Raw genomic sequence first — 17,663 nt, forward strand, 5'->3', positions numbered from 1 at the left:
TGAATCATCAGATGGCAGTTCTCTCTCTGTTTCTTAAATAAATAAGCCTTTTTTAAAAAAGAAAAAAACAATTTAATAGGGATGGGAGGGAGGAGCCACTGTACCTCTTTTAATTGTATAATATCACCTATGATATTATCTTTCAGGTTTTTTTCCCTTAAGATTATCCATTTACCTATTTAAAAGGCTGAGTGACAGAGAGAGAGAGAGAGAGAGAGAGAGAGAGAGAGATCTTCCATCTGCTGGAAATGTCTGTAACAGATGGGGCAGAGCCAGGGCAAAACCAGGAGGGATGTTGGCATCATAAGCAGTAACTTAACCTGCTACACCACAATGCCTGGACCCAATATCTTTTTTTTTTTTTTTTGACAGGCAGAGTGGACAGTGAGAGAGAGAGAGAGAGAGAGAGAGAGAGAAAGGTCTTCCTTTTGCCGTTGGTTCACACTCCAATGGCCGCCGCGGTTGGCGCACTGCGGCCAGCACACCGCGCCGATCCAAAGGCAGGAGCCAGGTGCTTCTCCTGGTCTCCCATGGGGTGCAGGGCCCAAGCACTTGGGCCATCCTCCACTGCACTCCCTGGCCACAGCAGAGAGCTGGCCTGGAAGAGGGGCAACCGGGACAGAATCCAGTGCCCCGACCGGGACTAGAACCCGGTGTGCTGGCGCCGCAAGGCGGAGGATTAGCCTATTGAGCCGCGGCGCCGGCCAACCTAATATCTTTTAGTTAACATGTTAAATTTTATTTGTTATAAGAAATTTTATTTGTCATAAGAAATCTTAAAATTTCTCTAATTTTAGAAGATAATTTAAGGCTAGAAAAATATAATAAAAGGTAATAACTATTTGTTGAAAATCATTTACTGGCTAGAACTGAATACCTACTAGATGTCCAGTATAAGTGAAGCACAAAGCCTTCTACACAATCAAAATCTAGCTGCAGAGAGAGGATATTTATAAACGAAGTGATGAAGTCAGCACTAGGGTGAATTACAAGCATAAAAGAAGTGGTGTGGGCACAAGGAAGGCCAGAAGTACTGGATTAGTAAGGGAATGTCTTCAGAAGGAAGCGAAAATTGGGCCACAGAATGAGGAACAGAAAAAACTGATGAGATGAAAACAAAGGGGAAACATATTTTAGGAAGGGTAAAGCATTTTAAGAAAGGGATTATTACTAAGGGCTTTCTATTTTGGGAGTAGAGAACAACCTGGAAATATCGGAGGACTGGTGTTCACTAGCTATGAGAGAAAACTACATCCTGATTTGAGATTAAAAAGCTCAGATGGAAACAGTTCAGTGGTTCGGGTAGGTCCACGATGAGCAGCAGCAGGATAAAGGAGAGGCAAAGCAAGGACCAGCAGCGGGACCTCCCCAGCATCTGTGGCGGAGTCCAGAGGCATCCTGAGGCAGTGACTCCCCAGCAATGCTAAAGGAGATGACCTTCTAGGACACGGGGAGCGTCCGTCATTGGTGGTCATTCGCAATGCTGTGAATACAGTGGCAGAAACTATTACGTCAGAGTGAGGGAGCTTTCTGGTGGTGGAGGCAACGATAGAACCATAGAACAGCAGGAACAACAGGCCAACATGGGGTGTGCAGAAGAGAAGAAAAGCAGCAAAACAAGTGGAGGAAGGGCGCAAAGACCCTGCATGTTTAGAAATATCAAGGAAAAGAACACAAAGGATTAACTTTCCATCCATTGGATAAATACTTGGGTCATTAATGGAACCGCACGTCAATATAATTTTTCTACATAGAATTAATGAAGAGGAGAACTGTGTTCCAGCACAGAGACGGATCACACATCAGAACAAGAGCACTCATCAGTGACCTTGACACTGCAGGTAACTGACTCACCTCCTGAAGAGCTTCAGCCTCTCCATATGGGAAAAGCGGTATACAATACATCTTCCCTTTATAGATGGAGTAAGAATCTAGTGAAGTAAGGCACAAACACAAGTACCTTGCTTGTGTCGGGAAGACGACAGCATTGTAACTCTGAAACATCAGGATGTGCCTTGTTCTCACCTGGGTTTTAATGTTTTCAGGATCCTCAGCTTGGCTGTCACGTTTCTGGCTGGGCTTCCAGGCATTCTCTGCCTTTTTCAGGTGCACATCTTCCTTTACAGGAACTGTGATGATCTTTCTGGGCTCTCTTCTCTGGCCAGGCTGAGATCTCCGTGGACCAACGTTCAACAGCTAGGACAAGAACACCATATCTATTCAGATTACTTACAATTTATTGTCTCCGCTGTGCTGTTCAAGTCAAGCCTGATGCTCATACCAAACATGTCTAGATGCAAACATTGGTATTAGGCACTCAAGTTAGATGAAATCTCTTTTGGGGAAGGAAGAAAAATAACCTCAGAATACCATCGACACAGTGTTCTCCACCACTACCATTTTTGATCTTGAAGTCCTAAATGAGACAAAGTGATGGAAAATGATGTTTGATAAAGCCGTTGTTCTTAACAAGAAAGACTAATCCTAACTGAAGTGATACATTTCACTAAATGTGTAACACTGGACTGGTTACTTCTAAAACTATAAAAATTCACGGGTAGTGATCATTACAGTCACCCATTTGCTTCAAAAACTAGGTTTCTTTCTACAATTCCAGAGGGAAATGCAGACAACCTCATCACCAAAATTCTCTTCAGACACCCAGTCTACAGCAGATAATAACAGATTCCTTTAAATTTGTTGGGTCAGGAATACTAAAACAAGCCCATCTTATTTCATCAACAAGAGTCAAATTATTCCCCTAAAAATTCTCTTATTGTATTGGTTATCTCTTAATTCCTGCTAGATGTCCACTATACTCATTCTTTTAAAACTGGTTTTACAGCCAGCGCCGCGGGTCAATAGGCTAATCCTCTGCCTGCAGCGCCGGCACACCGGGTTCTAGTCCTGGTTGAGGCGCCAGATTCTATCCCGGTTGCCCCTCTTCCAGGCTAGCTCTCTGCTATGGCCCAGGAGTGCAGTGGAGGATGGCCCAAGTGCTTGGGCCCTGCACCCGCATGGGAGACCAGGAGAAGCACCTGGCTCCTGGCTTCGGATCAGCGCGATGCGCCGGCCGTGGCACACTGGCCGCGGCGGCCATTGGACAGTGAGCCAACGGCAAAGGAAGACCTTTCTCTCTGTCTCTCTTTCTCTCTCACTGTCCACTCTGCCTGTAAAAAAAAAAACAAAAAACTGATTTTGCTCCATGTCGTAACGTTCACCAAATTAACTGTTGTTTTTTCAAGAGATAATGGGTAAGTTAACAATTGTTTTGTGTACTAAAATCTTCATAATAGCTGCTATCTTAAACTCTTGGAGATCATTTTTCCAGGTTAAATATTAGGTTGTTACCAAGCTCTACTAGTTCCCAGACCTGTTACATGTTGAGAACTTTTACTTCCTCTGATACACCACTCTTTAAATGCTGAGCAAATACTGCCTCTAGATTTCAAGAGGGAAGAAAACAAAAACTTCATACAAGACACAGAGAACAGAATCATCTCTCACTTGATGCCCCAACACTGCCCTTCTGAATTAATACAAAGCTTCAGTGAAGGAATTATACTTTTTTTTTTTTATTTGACAGGTAGAGTTAGAGACAGTGAGAGAGAGAGAGACAGAGAGAAAGGTCTTCCTTCCATTGATTCACTCCCCCAAACGGCCACCACAGCCGGCACCACGCTGATCCGAAGCCAGGAGCCAGGTGCTTCTTCCTGGTCTCCCATGCAGGTTCAGGTGCCCAAACACTTGGGCCATCCTCCACTGCCCTCTCGGGCCACAGCAGAGAGCTGGGGAATTACAGACTTAAATGTCATGCTTTATATAAAAAGGCAGCTTCTAAGAGTGAAGTGGTCTGAGCCCTAACTGGTGAGCTTAGACACAAGCATTGCTGATAAGCATTCACACATCCGTTTTTTCCAGAATTATTCCCTTATAGTTCACTATCTGCCCCAACTTGAGATGGTAATATTGGGGTAGGTATTTGGTGCAGCAGTTAGGATACTTCTTGGGATGTCTACATGCTATACTGTAGTGCCTGGGGCTCAAGGCCTGCTTTGTTCCTGGTTCTAGCTTTCTGGTAATGCATACCCAAGGAGGCAACAGGTGATGGCTCAAGTAGTTGCGTCCCTGTCAGCCGCCTCAGAGACCCAGATTCAGATCCCAGCTCCTGGCTTTGTCCTGACCCAGCTTGGGCTGTTGTGGCATTTGGGCAGTAAAACAATAGATAGATTTCCCTGTGTCTCTTTCTCTTTCTGCCTTTTAAAATAAAATAAAGAAATAACAATTTAAAGAGGACCATCAGACTGGAATACCAAAAGCGAACAGTTGTTAAACAAGACAGTATTACTGTAAGAACACTTATTTGTAACTGAAACCTTCATATGACAGTCCAGCCCAAACAATTCTGTTAAGAAAATGCAGTAAATCAAATACCATCTGGTATTCATAATTCAGGTTATATTTTAGGGTTGATTGAGTGAGTTAATATCTTCTTCAACATTTGGATACAACTAAAGTAAACAATTACATCACAAGAACTTTAATTTAATGACATATTTGTATGTAAAAATTTGTCAAGAGTAAGTATGTCTAGGAATAATGACAGGAAATTATGGGAAGGTCATATAAGAACCACATTATCATTTCTGGAGAGAGAGTCAGAAAATTTCCATTTCCCAAAACTACTGCAATCACCAATGAACGGGCTTTGAATCTAGAAAATAACAGATATAATTTATGCTACATCTCTTTATCTGCCGCAAGACACAAACTCCAAATGAGCAATACAAAGAGATGAGAAACGTTAAAAAATAGGAAAGAACCTGCTAGAAGCCCACTACACTCTGCTGAAACCAATATTTGTTGCTATGTCCTAAAGGTCACTACCTTAAGAACTGTTACAGCAAGAGATAATAAGATAAAAGCTGCATTTTGTGTATTAAAATATTATTAATACTTACTACCTTAAATGCTTAGAAATCATTATTCAAGATTCGATAAAGCAGTGACAATATTTCAAAAGAAAAAGTTCTGAAAAGCTAACTGATAAATTGCTAATCCATGATAAAAGAGTTGAGATTATAGCCCATTTGCAAGCTCCCAAGACAAATTTAAAAGCTATATTTGTTTTTATGTATATAAATAAGATAAACACTGCTCACAAACATTGACCCTAGTATTCTGAGTCCTCAATGGCTTTACTATCATCGTAAGTCTCAGTTATTAATCTCTAATCCTGTCTGCAAAATATCAAAATCTGGAAGGACTGTGGCACATGGAGACAAGGGGCTCAACAGGAGACAAAGGACTGCACTTCGGAGTCCAAATCTACTTCACGAGCAGTCACTGTGCGGCGCCTCTGCACTGTGCCAAGTTGAAGCTTTCTCATATGGAAGATGGTCTACCCAGCGACAAAGTTACTGTGGGGAACACAGGATACAAGGCATGAGAGAGACCTCAGAAACCATATGAGGACTCATCAATATCCAAGATAAAAGGAACTTTTTTTAAAAAAGTACGTGTAGGTTTAAATATTTCATGCCTCTTTTTGTGTGTGAAAAACTGAATACAAACTCTAATCTATAGCGTCCTTCAACTGTGGTACTATCTGGTGAATGACTAATTTATGGAACAAAAACAAAATCTAGGATCCTGTGCTGAGAATTACAGGGAAGACAAAAGAAACAAAGCCTCATCTCCTTGCTTGAAAGGCAACCCTGACTGCAGACTAGAGAGGAACTGTAAGGGATACCGTGCTCAAAGCTGACAAATCCAGAACTAAAAGACAGATCACAATCCAGAGATAATTATCCAGGGAGCCACAGTTTGTTTCAGGTGACTTTAAACCCACTCTCATTTGTCGTGAGTGTATTAACTAAGAAAGTACACGTATTTCTGTTTTGGAATTTAATATTCGGCATTCCCATCTATTCAGAAACTATAACCTGCTTCCCTAATTAGAGAAAAGAAAAGCAATATTCATCCTAGCAATTTTTAAAGAAGAAACAAATCAAGTGTTCATTTAAAGAGAAGGGGAAGATGATATAAACCCGACTCCAAGGATTTTTATAACAGATCAGCTTAAAGTTAGTTAAAATGAGTATGAATGGCAAGTTACTACCAACCTAGGCTCAAGGATCCTCTTTCTAAAAAAAAAAAATTGTTTATTTCTATTTACTGGAAAGGCAGAGAGATATAAAGAAGGACAGAGGGAGGGAAAAGAGGGAGAGGGACCAAGGGACCGAGATACACAGAGAGACACACACACACACACATACACACAAGGAGAAAGAGAGAGACACAGAGACAGAGACAGACATCTTCCATCTATTGATTCATTCCCCAAGTGCACATAACAGCCCAGGCTGGGCCAGCCAACGCCAGGAACCAGGAACTCAATCTGGGTCTCTCAGTAGGTGGCAAAGACCCAAGCACTCAAACCATCATCAACTGTCCACCAGAGCGTGCCTGAGCAGAGAACTGGGTCAAAAGTGAAAGTGGGAGTGGAACCCAGGTAGACTGATACGGGATGCAGGTGTCCCAAGCAGCAGCTTACCACTGTGCCGAACGCCTAGCCCCCAAGCCCCTCGACACTTCTTTTGCAGTACTTTCTGTGATGTCTGCAAACAGATTACTACTAAAATAACACTTTAATTGCCAAAAAAACTGATTTAAAAACAAGCATGTTTTTAAGAGATGAAACTTCCTGGGCATTTCCAATAGATAGGGAATTCACTGTACATCAAAGGATATTTATGTAATTATATATTATGTAATTACCAGGTTGGACAGCTGGCAAAATGATATGATATATGAAGCCAGAAGCTATAAAATGTAGCACTACTCCTCTTTTCCCAAAATAACATTATCCTTTTTTTATATGTGAGATATTTCTGGAGTATGACATTCCCACCTGTATCTATCAATACTCCAAGGTAAGCTGGGCAAATTAAGTGGAGAATGTCTATAAGATAGGAGAGGCTAATCAAATAACTACTTGCATTACAGTCTAACATACCAACATTACTTTGATAGATCATAATTTCATTTAAAAGGTATCTTTTGACACATGACAAAGTTTCTTAGCCATAAAAAACTCATTATCTAAGGTCTCATTTCTAGTCACATTACTTTGAATGTACCAAAATAACTCATTTATCTGATGAATGTAGGCATACAGGCAAGGGGACAGACATTTGATAAAGTTTCTTTGAAAATTCATTTTCTATTCTAAATAATTTAAAAGATATAGCTTATTTTTCACTCAACAATATTTCTTTTGCTGTAATTATTAGCAAACAATACATTACAAGCTAGTAATAACAAGTATAAACATACATAGAGGACAAGACACAGCAACTCATACCTTCTACGAATGACACATGAACAATATAATAATAACTACAAGTGTTGTTATCTAGAGAATAATCAAAATTATATCAACATTATTTCAAATATTTGGCAAAAGAAATATATAAAACACTATCAAAAATGAAAAGCAATACAAACGTAAATTTAAACCATCAAAAAAGGCAATAATAATGCTAAAAGAAAAAGGCATAAAATGGTTTCTAGAAAGCTGCTTTCTAAGACTTTCTCATGTGGTAATTCAAGTTTTAGAAAACTAATTTAAGATTTAGAGAAAAAAGATAAAGATAAAAGATGAAGAGAACACAGATAAAGAACAGCGTCCTACACCAGAGGTCTGTAAGGCTCAAATTAAGGAGGTTTCTTTAGGCTTCACAAAGTCCTCAGCACTATGTAGGCTGGCAAATATTTTTCATAACTATTCAGCTACAGGCAAGTAATCAAATAATGGAATATCTGCAAAGTGACATTTGTATTCAGATCATGTACAGTCTTTCTTCAAAGCAGGTTTCAAAAGTTGCCATTCTAAAAATAAAAAAGGTGATAGGAAAATAAAGTGTCACCTTATATAAAAATATTACCACAAGCATAAAAATAAAGTAGTCTTAACAGGGTGATCTGCAAATAAACATCAAACTCCAAGCTCCTCTGGAACTACATATGAAGCATGCTCCATGCCATTCTAACTTAGGGGAAAAGAGAGATTCACATCGTTGGCAACTTTCTCCATGCTTTCTGCGTATCTACAAAGCATGGAGTAGGCAGAGCCTGCCGAATTCTGCACAGTGCAGTGCCCCAGCGTAACTCCATTGGTGATGCCACTTCCACCGCTGAAGAGCCTGCCACTGGGAGAGGAATGGCAATCTGCAGTTTACCAATGCTGCAACCTTTTGTACATGTCATTTGTTCACATTTTCACTTCATAAACTATAGTAAGTAAAAAAAGCAAACCAGAAAATATTATGATACCATAAATCATTTTTTTTTAAAAAAGGATTCAGCGCACCCCTAGAGGCAGGCTCTTCAGGGGCGGATGCGACATCGCCAGTGGAGTGCAAGCAGGGGCTTTGCTCTGTTCCAGAATTGGCAATCCATGCCTGCTCTGCACTTTGCAAATCTGTAGATACAAAGACAAAGACATGACCATTAGCAGAATGTCATCAGAGATCACTGGTATATCATGGCACCTCAAAACAAAACAGGAATCCTAACAAGATTAGCTCTATTTTAAAATCTATTGGCAGGTCATCTCAACCAAAAAAATTATGGAAAAACCCCAGACCTAATTATAATGCAGACCTGTTCCTTTCAAGTAGAAACAACTCAAGGATACTCTTTATTTTGCTTTTATATTAGTATGGAAAAGACAGACTTCACCTCTTCTACTACTTCTTAATTAGACAAAGTGTCAGGGAGTCTGTGATGGTTTCTAACTAAGTGGGTTAAAGGGAATTTGCACTTACAGGTACACCTCTTCCACCAGGAGTCTGCCTTCCAAAATCTGCAAAGGCTGGAGTAAAGTCTGGTCCTCGAGGTAAAATCCGAGGATCCAGAGTTCGCATTGGCAATTTAGGCTGGTTGATCTGCATGAAGAGGAACAGGAAAGCTTAACACATGCACATTCCAGAGCATTCAATGCCACAAAGATGATTCAAAAAATTGGGGGTTGGGTAGAGGTAAAGATTTATTTATTTATTATTTATGTGAAAGGCAGAGTGACAGAAATGAGAGATCTTTCATCTGCTGGTTCACTCTCCAAACTGCCCCAAAAGCCAGGGCTGGGTCAGCCTGAAGCCAGGAATTGGGACTCCATCTTGATCTCTAAAGTAGGTGGCAGGGGTCCAAGTACTTGGGCTTTGTGCTGCTTCCCCAGGTGCATTCGCAGGGAGCTGGATCCAAAGCACGGTAGCAGGGACTTGATCCAGAACTGAGATAATGCGATGTTGGTATTGTATTACCAACTGTGCCATCAATGCTGGCTCACAGAACACAATCTTTGATTGAAAGTTTTACCAGCTGAAATGGTAAGCAATGGCTTCTGAACCAGCAGAAGTCCAATATGACCCATGAGAGCGTCTCCTGGGCTTGCCTTAGAGCCATTAGGAAAACAATGGTGTTCAGGCACGGTGGAACCAATTAGGCCTTAAACTCCCAATGGCAGACATTCATACAATCAGTGCACTGGTTTATTAGAGACAGGACCAAGAGAATAACATAAAGCACACTATTTTAAAATTTTTGAACTAGGGCCAGATTTGGGGATATTTTTCTTTTTAGGATATTTACTAAGACATTAGGTCTTGCCTATAGGTCTACTGCTGCTGTTCATTTGGGTTTTGATGCTTTCAACTTATAGTTAGTAAGACCTGTACGCAGAATGAACAGTAAGTCTCAGATATATCTTGTATGTGATGAGCCATTTATAATTATACTTTGTCTTGTTAATCTGAGAAATCTGACTTTGTGTAAGCATACAATATGACTATGGACTCTCACTAAGGGAGAAGTCAATTAAAAGACATTCAAAGTCAGAAGGAAGCAGCAAGACTGGAAGAAATATTTTCTAAGGGGATCATCTAATTTGGTGGCTGTAACACCTGCCCTATGAAGTGGACTACAATCCACACAGCTAATCAATCATTACATAAGTACTTAAGAGAGAAGACTTAGCTATATCAAGAAAAATAAGAAGACTGTTGCTAGAAGGAAGTAAATAATGCAAATAAGGTATGGATAAGCAATTGCTGAACATCTCCCTAAGAAGAGATATTTCATTCTATAAAATAGTGAACATCTATATTTTAATGAAGGAAAACAATCACTCTTCAAAACAAAAATTTCGAGGTTAGTTATCAACACTGGTTCACCTTTGATTTATAAGAAATTATCTGAACAGATATACAGCTGACCTTATGGCTTTGAATTAAGCAGATGAATATTGAGTGTACGACTTTGTTGAGTGCACCATTAGATCACGTGTAAAGAGGAAGGATGACCACCTCTTTTTTTTTCTTTTTAAAGATTTATTTATTTTAATTTGGAAGGCAAAGTTACAGAGAGGCAAAGGCAGAGAGTTAGGTCTTCAATCCATTGGTTCACTCCCCAGATGGCCGCAATGGCTGGAGCTGTGCCAATCCGAAGCCAGGAGCTTTTCCAGTCTCCCACCTGGGTGCAGGGGCCCAAGCACTTGGGCCACCTTCTACTGCTTTCCCATGCCATAGCTGAGAGATGGATCTGAAGTGGAGCAGACAGGTTTTGAACCGGTGCCCACACGGGATGCTGGCACTGCAAGCAGCAGCTTTACCCGCTATGTCACAGCACTGGCCTGGGATGACCACCTCTTTGCACAAGACTGGAGACTTCATTCCTTGGAAGTATCCATTGGGGGAAATTTTAAGTTACACATTATTTGAATTATGTGGATTCTTACTGAAGTTTGACCTGCTAAATACTTTTCTAGGTTCCTGAACTGTCCTGTATCACTACAATTCCATAATGAAGTTACAGAACAGTAGGAAAAGATTTTCATATCAGTTTAGTGGCATGTTTCTCCTAACAAACACAATTCTAACCACATCACAAGGAAACAACTTTAATACAAAGTGTATTCAATAGATTTTAAAAAATCAGGGGTGATGTAGTAGCACAGAGGGATAAGCTACCACCCGCAATGGTGGCATCCTGTGACTGCCAGTTCACTTCCAATCCAGTTCCTTGCTAATGCGCCTGGGAAGACAGCAGAAGATGGCCTGAGTGTTTGGGTCCCTGCCACCTATGTGGTAGACCAGGATGGAGTTCCAGGCTCCTGGCTTCTGCCTGGCCCAACCCTGGCCATTGCAGCCATCAGAGAATGGAAGATCTCTTTTTCTATAACTCTGCTTTTGAAGTACATAAATCTCTTTTAAAAATCACTACTCAAATATGGGCATCAAAATTAATCTATATTAAATGCAAAATCCAACAATGTTAGGGAAACACTAATTATCAAACATCACATTTTTATTTAAAAATAGCTCATATTTTAAGTATTTGCACTAACAGGTGAAATCAATTCCCACTAAAAAGACCTTGCTTTGTTGAAGCAAGCAGCTTACCTTGTCAAGAACCACGTCACTGATGGGAGGCAGGCCCTCGGGTTTTTGTATACAGGCTGGCATGAACTGGAAGTCCAGCAGAAACTCCCTGTCATATTGCTTCTTGCCTTCAGAATCAGTAGGTTTCCAGGATTCTAGAAGAGAGATTAAGCAGACAACAGTTTGTAGGGCATTATATACATTATACATGTGTGTGATGTGTTTGTGTATGTATCTATGCGTGTGTGTGTGCATATATATATATATAATATATATATGTACATACTGTAAGAATACAAAACAGATTTGTTATTTAGTTTATCTTCTTATGGACAAATAATCAAAGGAAACACTCACCAGAAAATGTCATATTAGATAAACTACCATTTGTACTTTCATTTTTCTGAGTATCTTTGGATAGTAAAATAATCTGAATCAAACAGGCACAACTTCATATATGTCCATGCTATGCAATCTTTGGCAAAGGATACAGAATCATCCTCATATTAAAATAAATTACCAAGCCATTAAATACCTTGGAAATAAGATATTTGATAATACCATTGGCCTGATGGAAAAGTAGAAAACTTTGGTTGTTCACTTGGAAATGTCAGAGGAGAGAAAAAGGTAAAATGACATGAAACACAAAACCAAATGACTTAAGATAATGAAAAGTCTAAGCAGCTACATACAGAATTTTCATACCTATCTATAGTTAAATCTTCAGAAAATAACGTGGTTGAATGCTGAGCCAACTAAACTGGGAATGCATATATATTTCTCCAAAAATCTAAATATTCCAATATTTAATTTCATATGAGCGCTAAAGTAGTATTGTCATAGCATTTATTTTGTTGTTATTGTTATAGCTCTCACTAATCAATCTCATATGCATTATATAAAATTGGAAATTTTATACATAAAACTTTATTGGATAATAAAAGCAAATCATTTTTTTCTTTTAATTAACAAAATTTTCATCAAAATCAAGCAGGCCCCAGATCACTTCAGGCGAGCAGACTGGATCCTTATGACAGAGTTTCCTAATGTGTAGATTACAGACCCAGTAGACAGCTAAATGAGACATAAATTTTAAACTTTCCCCTCCATTATTGCTGTTGAAACTTGTATGATGGGGGCAAAGGCAGTAGCCAGTCAATAACAGCTAGTTTACAACTGTACTTTTTTCTTGTAAAACTGAAGGACATGGGGCTGGTACTGTGGCACAGCGGGTTAATGCCCTGGCCTGAAACACCGGCATCCCATGTGGGTACCGGTTCTAGTCCTGGTTGCTCCTCTTCTGATCCAGCTCTCTGATATGACCTAGGAAGGCCCTGGAGGACGGCCTAAGTCCTTGGGCCCCTGCACCTTTGTGGGAGACCCAGAAAAAGCTCCTGGTTCTTGACTTCGGATTGGCTCAGTTCAGGCCATTGCGGCCATTTGGGCAATGAACCAGCGGATGGAAGACCTTTCTCTCTCTGTAACTCTTTCAAATAAGTAAAAATAAATCTTTAAAAAAAACCCCTGAAGGACAAGATATGATTTACAGTCTGACAAATAATAGTAGTGTATCAATTTCCAATGGAAAGACTGGTGGAGTACAAGATCTGGTTCAAGCCTAGATCTTTAAAAGAATTTTAGGCTAATGCTTTATAATAGTATGGCCTTATAATTTCACAAGGCCCATTAACAGATCTTTCTTGGTGATGAAAAAGTAAGTGTAACAAGGTGGTATATATAGGTGAGTAGTTTTTCAAAATTTCTTCACTGCAACTCATGGTACGAAATACAAAGATCCAAGAAAAACACATATATGAAGAGTACTTCAAAAAGTTTGTAAGAAAATGGAATTAAAAGACAAGTTTATTTTGGTGTGAAAACTTTTTGAAATCCATGCATAGTTTTTTTCATAATATACATTTTCATGACCTTTCTGAAGACTCACTAACATTTTAAATTTTCTTTTCTTTTTCTTTTTTTGACAGGCAGAGTGGACAGTGAGAGAGAGAGATAGAAAGGTCTTCCTTTTTGCCGTTGGTTCACCCTCCAATGGCTGCCACGGTAGGCGCACTGCAGCCAGCGCACCGCGCTGGTCCGATGGCAGGAGCCAGGTGCTTTTCCTGGTCTCCCATGGGGTGCAGGGCCCAAGGACTTGGGCCATCCTCCACTGCACTCCCTGGCCACAGCAGAGAGCTGGCCTGGAAGAGGGGCAACTGGGACAGAATCCAATGCCCCGACCGGGACTAGAACCCGGTGTGCCGGCGCCGCAAGGCGGAGGATTAGCCTATTGAGCCGTGGCGCCGGCTATTTTCCTTTTTAAAAATGCTGCTTATGAGCCATTAAATTAATTTCACAGCCTATTAAATGTACTAAAACCAAAAATTTGAAAAACACTGGTCTAGATTACTGTTAAGGGCTGGTATCTCTTACTGAAACACTGCCTTGTGCAAATTTTAATTTAGATTTGGCTGATTAAGAAAAATTTTGAACCTGTCCCACACTTTTCTTTTTTTAATTTCAGAGGCAAACGAAGAGTGAGTAAGAGAGAATTTCAGAGGCAGAGAGCAAGCGAGTGGGCTCCCCCATCTACTAGTTCATTTTCCAAATGCTTGCCGAGGGTGATGGTCAAAGTCAGAAGCACACTTAGTCCAGTTCTCTCACGCAGGTGATCTCAATTCCTGAGCCAACGCTGCTGCCTCTCAGGGTTCATATTAGCAGGAAACTGGAATCAGGATCCAGAGCTGGGTAATGAATTCAGGCACTCTGAAGTGGGATATGGATGTCCTAAACAGCATCTTAATACCTAAGTCAAACACCTGCCCTTACACCCCCTACCTCCTGTCAATGGAACTACCTTCTCCCCCACACAGCTACACCAAATCTCTCCACAAATCTCAAAGTCAGTAATTTTTTAAATGGCATTAGGACAAAAGTTTAGTGCATTGATGGTATTGGATGGTTATACCTGAAATATCCCTTTCAATTACAATGAATACAATTAAAATTAGCTTAACGACTTCCACCAGCCAGGTATGCTTCAATGCCAGCCAGTAAAGGCAGACTCCCAGCATCAGATATCACTGCCCCCAACGTGAACTTGCTGGCCACTGACTGGTGCCTGTTGGTTTATTCATCTGTTCCTCTGTGAGGAGCCTCTCCGTCTATTGAGCTTTTCTGTATGAGGAGGTAATACTCGTGTTTCTTTAAGGCTGCAGCAGCACGAAGGCGGAGAAGGCAGGGACGAACGTACCTGGTTTAAATGGGAATGGGACCCCGTCACCAGAGCTGTCTGTGGAGCCCGAGTTGGCGTCTGCTCCTTCACCCTCAGAAACGCTCTCGGCACCGTTGCGCACGGGCTCAGCTTCTCCGTTTTCTTCCACAGCTCTCGCCGTTTTTAGGTCCGAGGGATCTCTTTCGGGATGAAACCCTTGGCTCATTTTATCCTGCTCAGATTCAAGTACTCTGTCAACTGAAAGCTCCTCTTCGGCTTTAGGCTAAATTGTGAGTGAACACAGAAGTTATCTATGTTTCATGTGAATAAATCGAAGTGAAGACCTGTACCTACGGCTCAGAAAACAGACGGACACACGCCACCCCAGATCAGTGTCTGCGTCTGGCACATGTACTCAACAGTTAAGTTTTTAAAAAACAATTTCTCATTTCAGCACTTGAGATAAGGCAAACAATCACATCCCTACAGAGATTAATGAAATCCAAATATACCAAAGGTTAATATGGAAAGAACTGTTAACCCTTGGAACTGGATGGACGTGAAAGAATTCTAGTCAGAAGTCTAAAACAAGCACCCCAAACTTTGCCACCAAAGCTCAGCAAACATGAAAAGGAACACTGTGGTGTATTTATGTGCTGCCCTCTGGCTGTGACGTGGAGAGTTCAGGGAACAGTCCGAAGTGTCTCAGTGCTAGAAATCTGATGGCGTTCATTTACAAGCAAGCTACTTGCAAATGCTCAGAGCATACAACTCAGGGAGAAATCTGGATTCTGGAGCACCAAGTCCATTTTTTTTTTTTTTTAATTTGACAGATAGAGTTAGACAGTGAGAGAGACAGAGAGAAAGGTCTTCCTTCCTTTGATTCACCCCTCAAATGGCCGCCACGGCCAGAGCTACGCCGATCCAAAGCCAGGAGCCAGGTGCTTCTTCCTGCACTTGGGCCATCCTCCACTGCCCTCCTGGGCCACAGCAGAGAGCTGGACTGGAAGAGGAGCAACCGGGACTAGAACCTGGCGCCCATATGGGATGCTGGCACCGCAGGCAGAGGATTAGCCAAGTGAGCCACCACGCCGGCCCCAACCAAGTCTGTCTATTTATTTATTTATTTATTTATTTATTTGACAGGCAGAGTGGACAGTGGAGAGAGAGAGGGAGGACAGAATCTGGCGCCCCGACCGGGACTAGAATCTGGTGTGCCGGCACCACAGGTGGAAGATTAGCCTATTGAGCCGCGGCGTCAGCCTACCAAGTCTATTTTTAAAAGGCAAAGAAGAATCAAAGTTATCCCCCAGAATGGTTTTGACCATCATGGCGTCAATGGCTTTCTAAGGTCCTCACAAGCCTTCAGCATTCACCAGGGCAACATTTGTGATGAGTATCACAGCTCTTTCTTTGTCGTGAGGACCACAGGCTCTGAAAACAATCCTTTGGAATGATCATTCAGAGGATAGAGGCATCCAGCTGATAACTTCACGCTACATAACGTCAAACACTGCGACTGGTTTAGCAGAGGATCATCTAAGACTGTTATAACAGGGGTCACCCCAAATGATTTATGAAATTAGGTTGGGGAAAAAAACCATTTGAGTGACAAACCCTACTTTGGTATACAAGAGAAGTAATGTAACATACAATTCTCATAAATTTTCTTCTACCATAAATTAGATCATGGAGAAAAGACACTAAAATTTAAAATGTTATCAACTGAAACAGATGGCTTTTAGGCTCTTAATAATGAAAATAAAGTATGGAATTAAACATAGAAAAAGTTAAAAAAAAGAAATGTGGATATGATTTTTGTCTTATAAAACATGGCAGAAGGCAGGCACCTCAAATTCTGAGAGAAACAGTTTTACCAATTTTGAATTATAGATCAGCAAGCAGCCTCACTTTAAAAAAATATTTCTTGCCGGCGCCGCGGCTCAGTAGGCTAATCCTCCGCCTTGCGGCGCTGGCACACCGGGTTCTAGTCCCGGGCGGGGCACCGATCCTGTCCCAGTTGCCCCTCTTCCAGGCCAGCTCTCTGCTGTGGCCAGGGAGTGCAGTGGAGGATGGCCCAAGTGCTTGGGCCCTGCACCCCATGGGAGACCAGGAGAAGCACCTGGCTCCTGCCATCGGAACAGCACGGTGCGCCGGCCGCAGCGCGCCTACCGCGGTGGCCATTGGAGGGTGAACCAACGGCAAAGGAAGACCTTTCTCTCTGTCTCTCTCCCTCTACTGTCCACTCTGCCTGTCAAAAATAAAAAAAAAATAAAAAATAAAATAAAAAAAATTTAAAAAAATATTTCTTTATTTATTTGAAAGAATTACAGAGAAAGGAGGAGAGACAGAGATCTTCCACCTGCTGGTTCACACCCCAAGGTGGCTGCAATACCCAGGTCTGAGCCAGGCCAAAGCCTTGAGCCAGGAGGAGCTTCAACCAGGTCTCCCACATAGGAGGCAGGGGCCCAAGAACTTGGGCCATTTTTTGCTGCATTTCCTAAGCCATTAGCAGGGAGTTGGATCGGAAATGAAGCAGCGGGAATGTGAACCAGCGCCCATATGAGATGCCGGTGTCACATGTGGCAGCTTTACCTGCTATGTCACAATGTTGGCCCCCGGACTCATTTTTCAAAATTTCATACTTTACTATTGTCTAAAATAATTTATAATGATCTTGACTATCACCTTATAATTAAGTACTGGTCATCAAGAATATTTTTAATAATTTGGGTTTGTAAGTATATGCATAGTACTACAGAACAGGCTAATTACACCATATAATTATACAGAATTCTTATTTCATAGCTTGCAAACATTTGGAAAAAATGTGATTTTTAGAGAAGGAAATATATTGGGTCCCCTTCTCTATACAAAAACCCATGAAAGACCATTTATTGCATATACACAGAGACTATACTGCATGGAAATTCAATTTCTACCTGGAAAAATAAATATGAAGACTTATATCCCACAAACAACAAAACAAAATACAGAGAACACAGAATCAC

General features: G+C 41.1%; 1 protein-coding gene across 11 annotated transcripts in view; it reads right to left on the bottom strand.

Annotated features, from left to right (window-relative positions):
* EIF4G3 (eukaryotic translation initiation factor 4 gamma 3) overlaps positions 1-17,663 on the bottom strand; it is a 366,352-nt gene that overhangs the window by 88,716 nt on the left and 259,973 nt on the right. For 8 of the 11 annotated variants that reach the window (XM_062190568.1, XM_062190571.1, XM_062190570.1 and 5 more), the window contains 5 exons: positions 14,692-14,935; positions 11,463-11,596; positions 8,832-8,951; positions 8,375-8,485; positions 2,026-2,196 (listed from right to left, as the gene is read on the bottom strand). In XM_062190568.1, coding sequence (XP_062046552.1) covers positions 2,026-2,196; positions 8,375-8,485; positions 8,832-8,951; positions 11,463-11,596; positions 14,692-14,935 — 780 coding nt within the window. The remainder of the gene's footprint in view (positions 1-2,025; positions 2,197-8,374; positions 8,486-8,831; positions 8,952-11,462; positions 11,597-14,691; positions 14,936-17,663) is intronic. The other 3 variants (XM_062190577.1, XM_062190576.1, XM_062190575.1) reach the window with 1 other exon arrangement.

This window comes from Lepus europaeus, chromosome 5 (assembly GCF_033115175.1).
Source record: "Lepus europaeus isolate LE1 chromosome 5, mLepTim1.pri, whole genome shotgun sequence".
Lineage (NCBI taxonomy): Eukaryota > Metazoa > Chordata > Mammalia > Lagomorpha > Leporidae > Lepus > Lepus europaeus.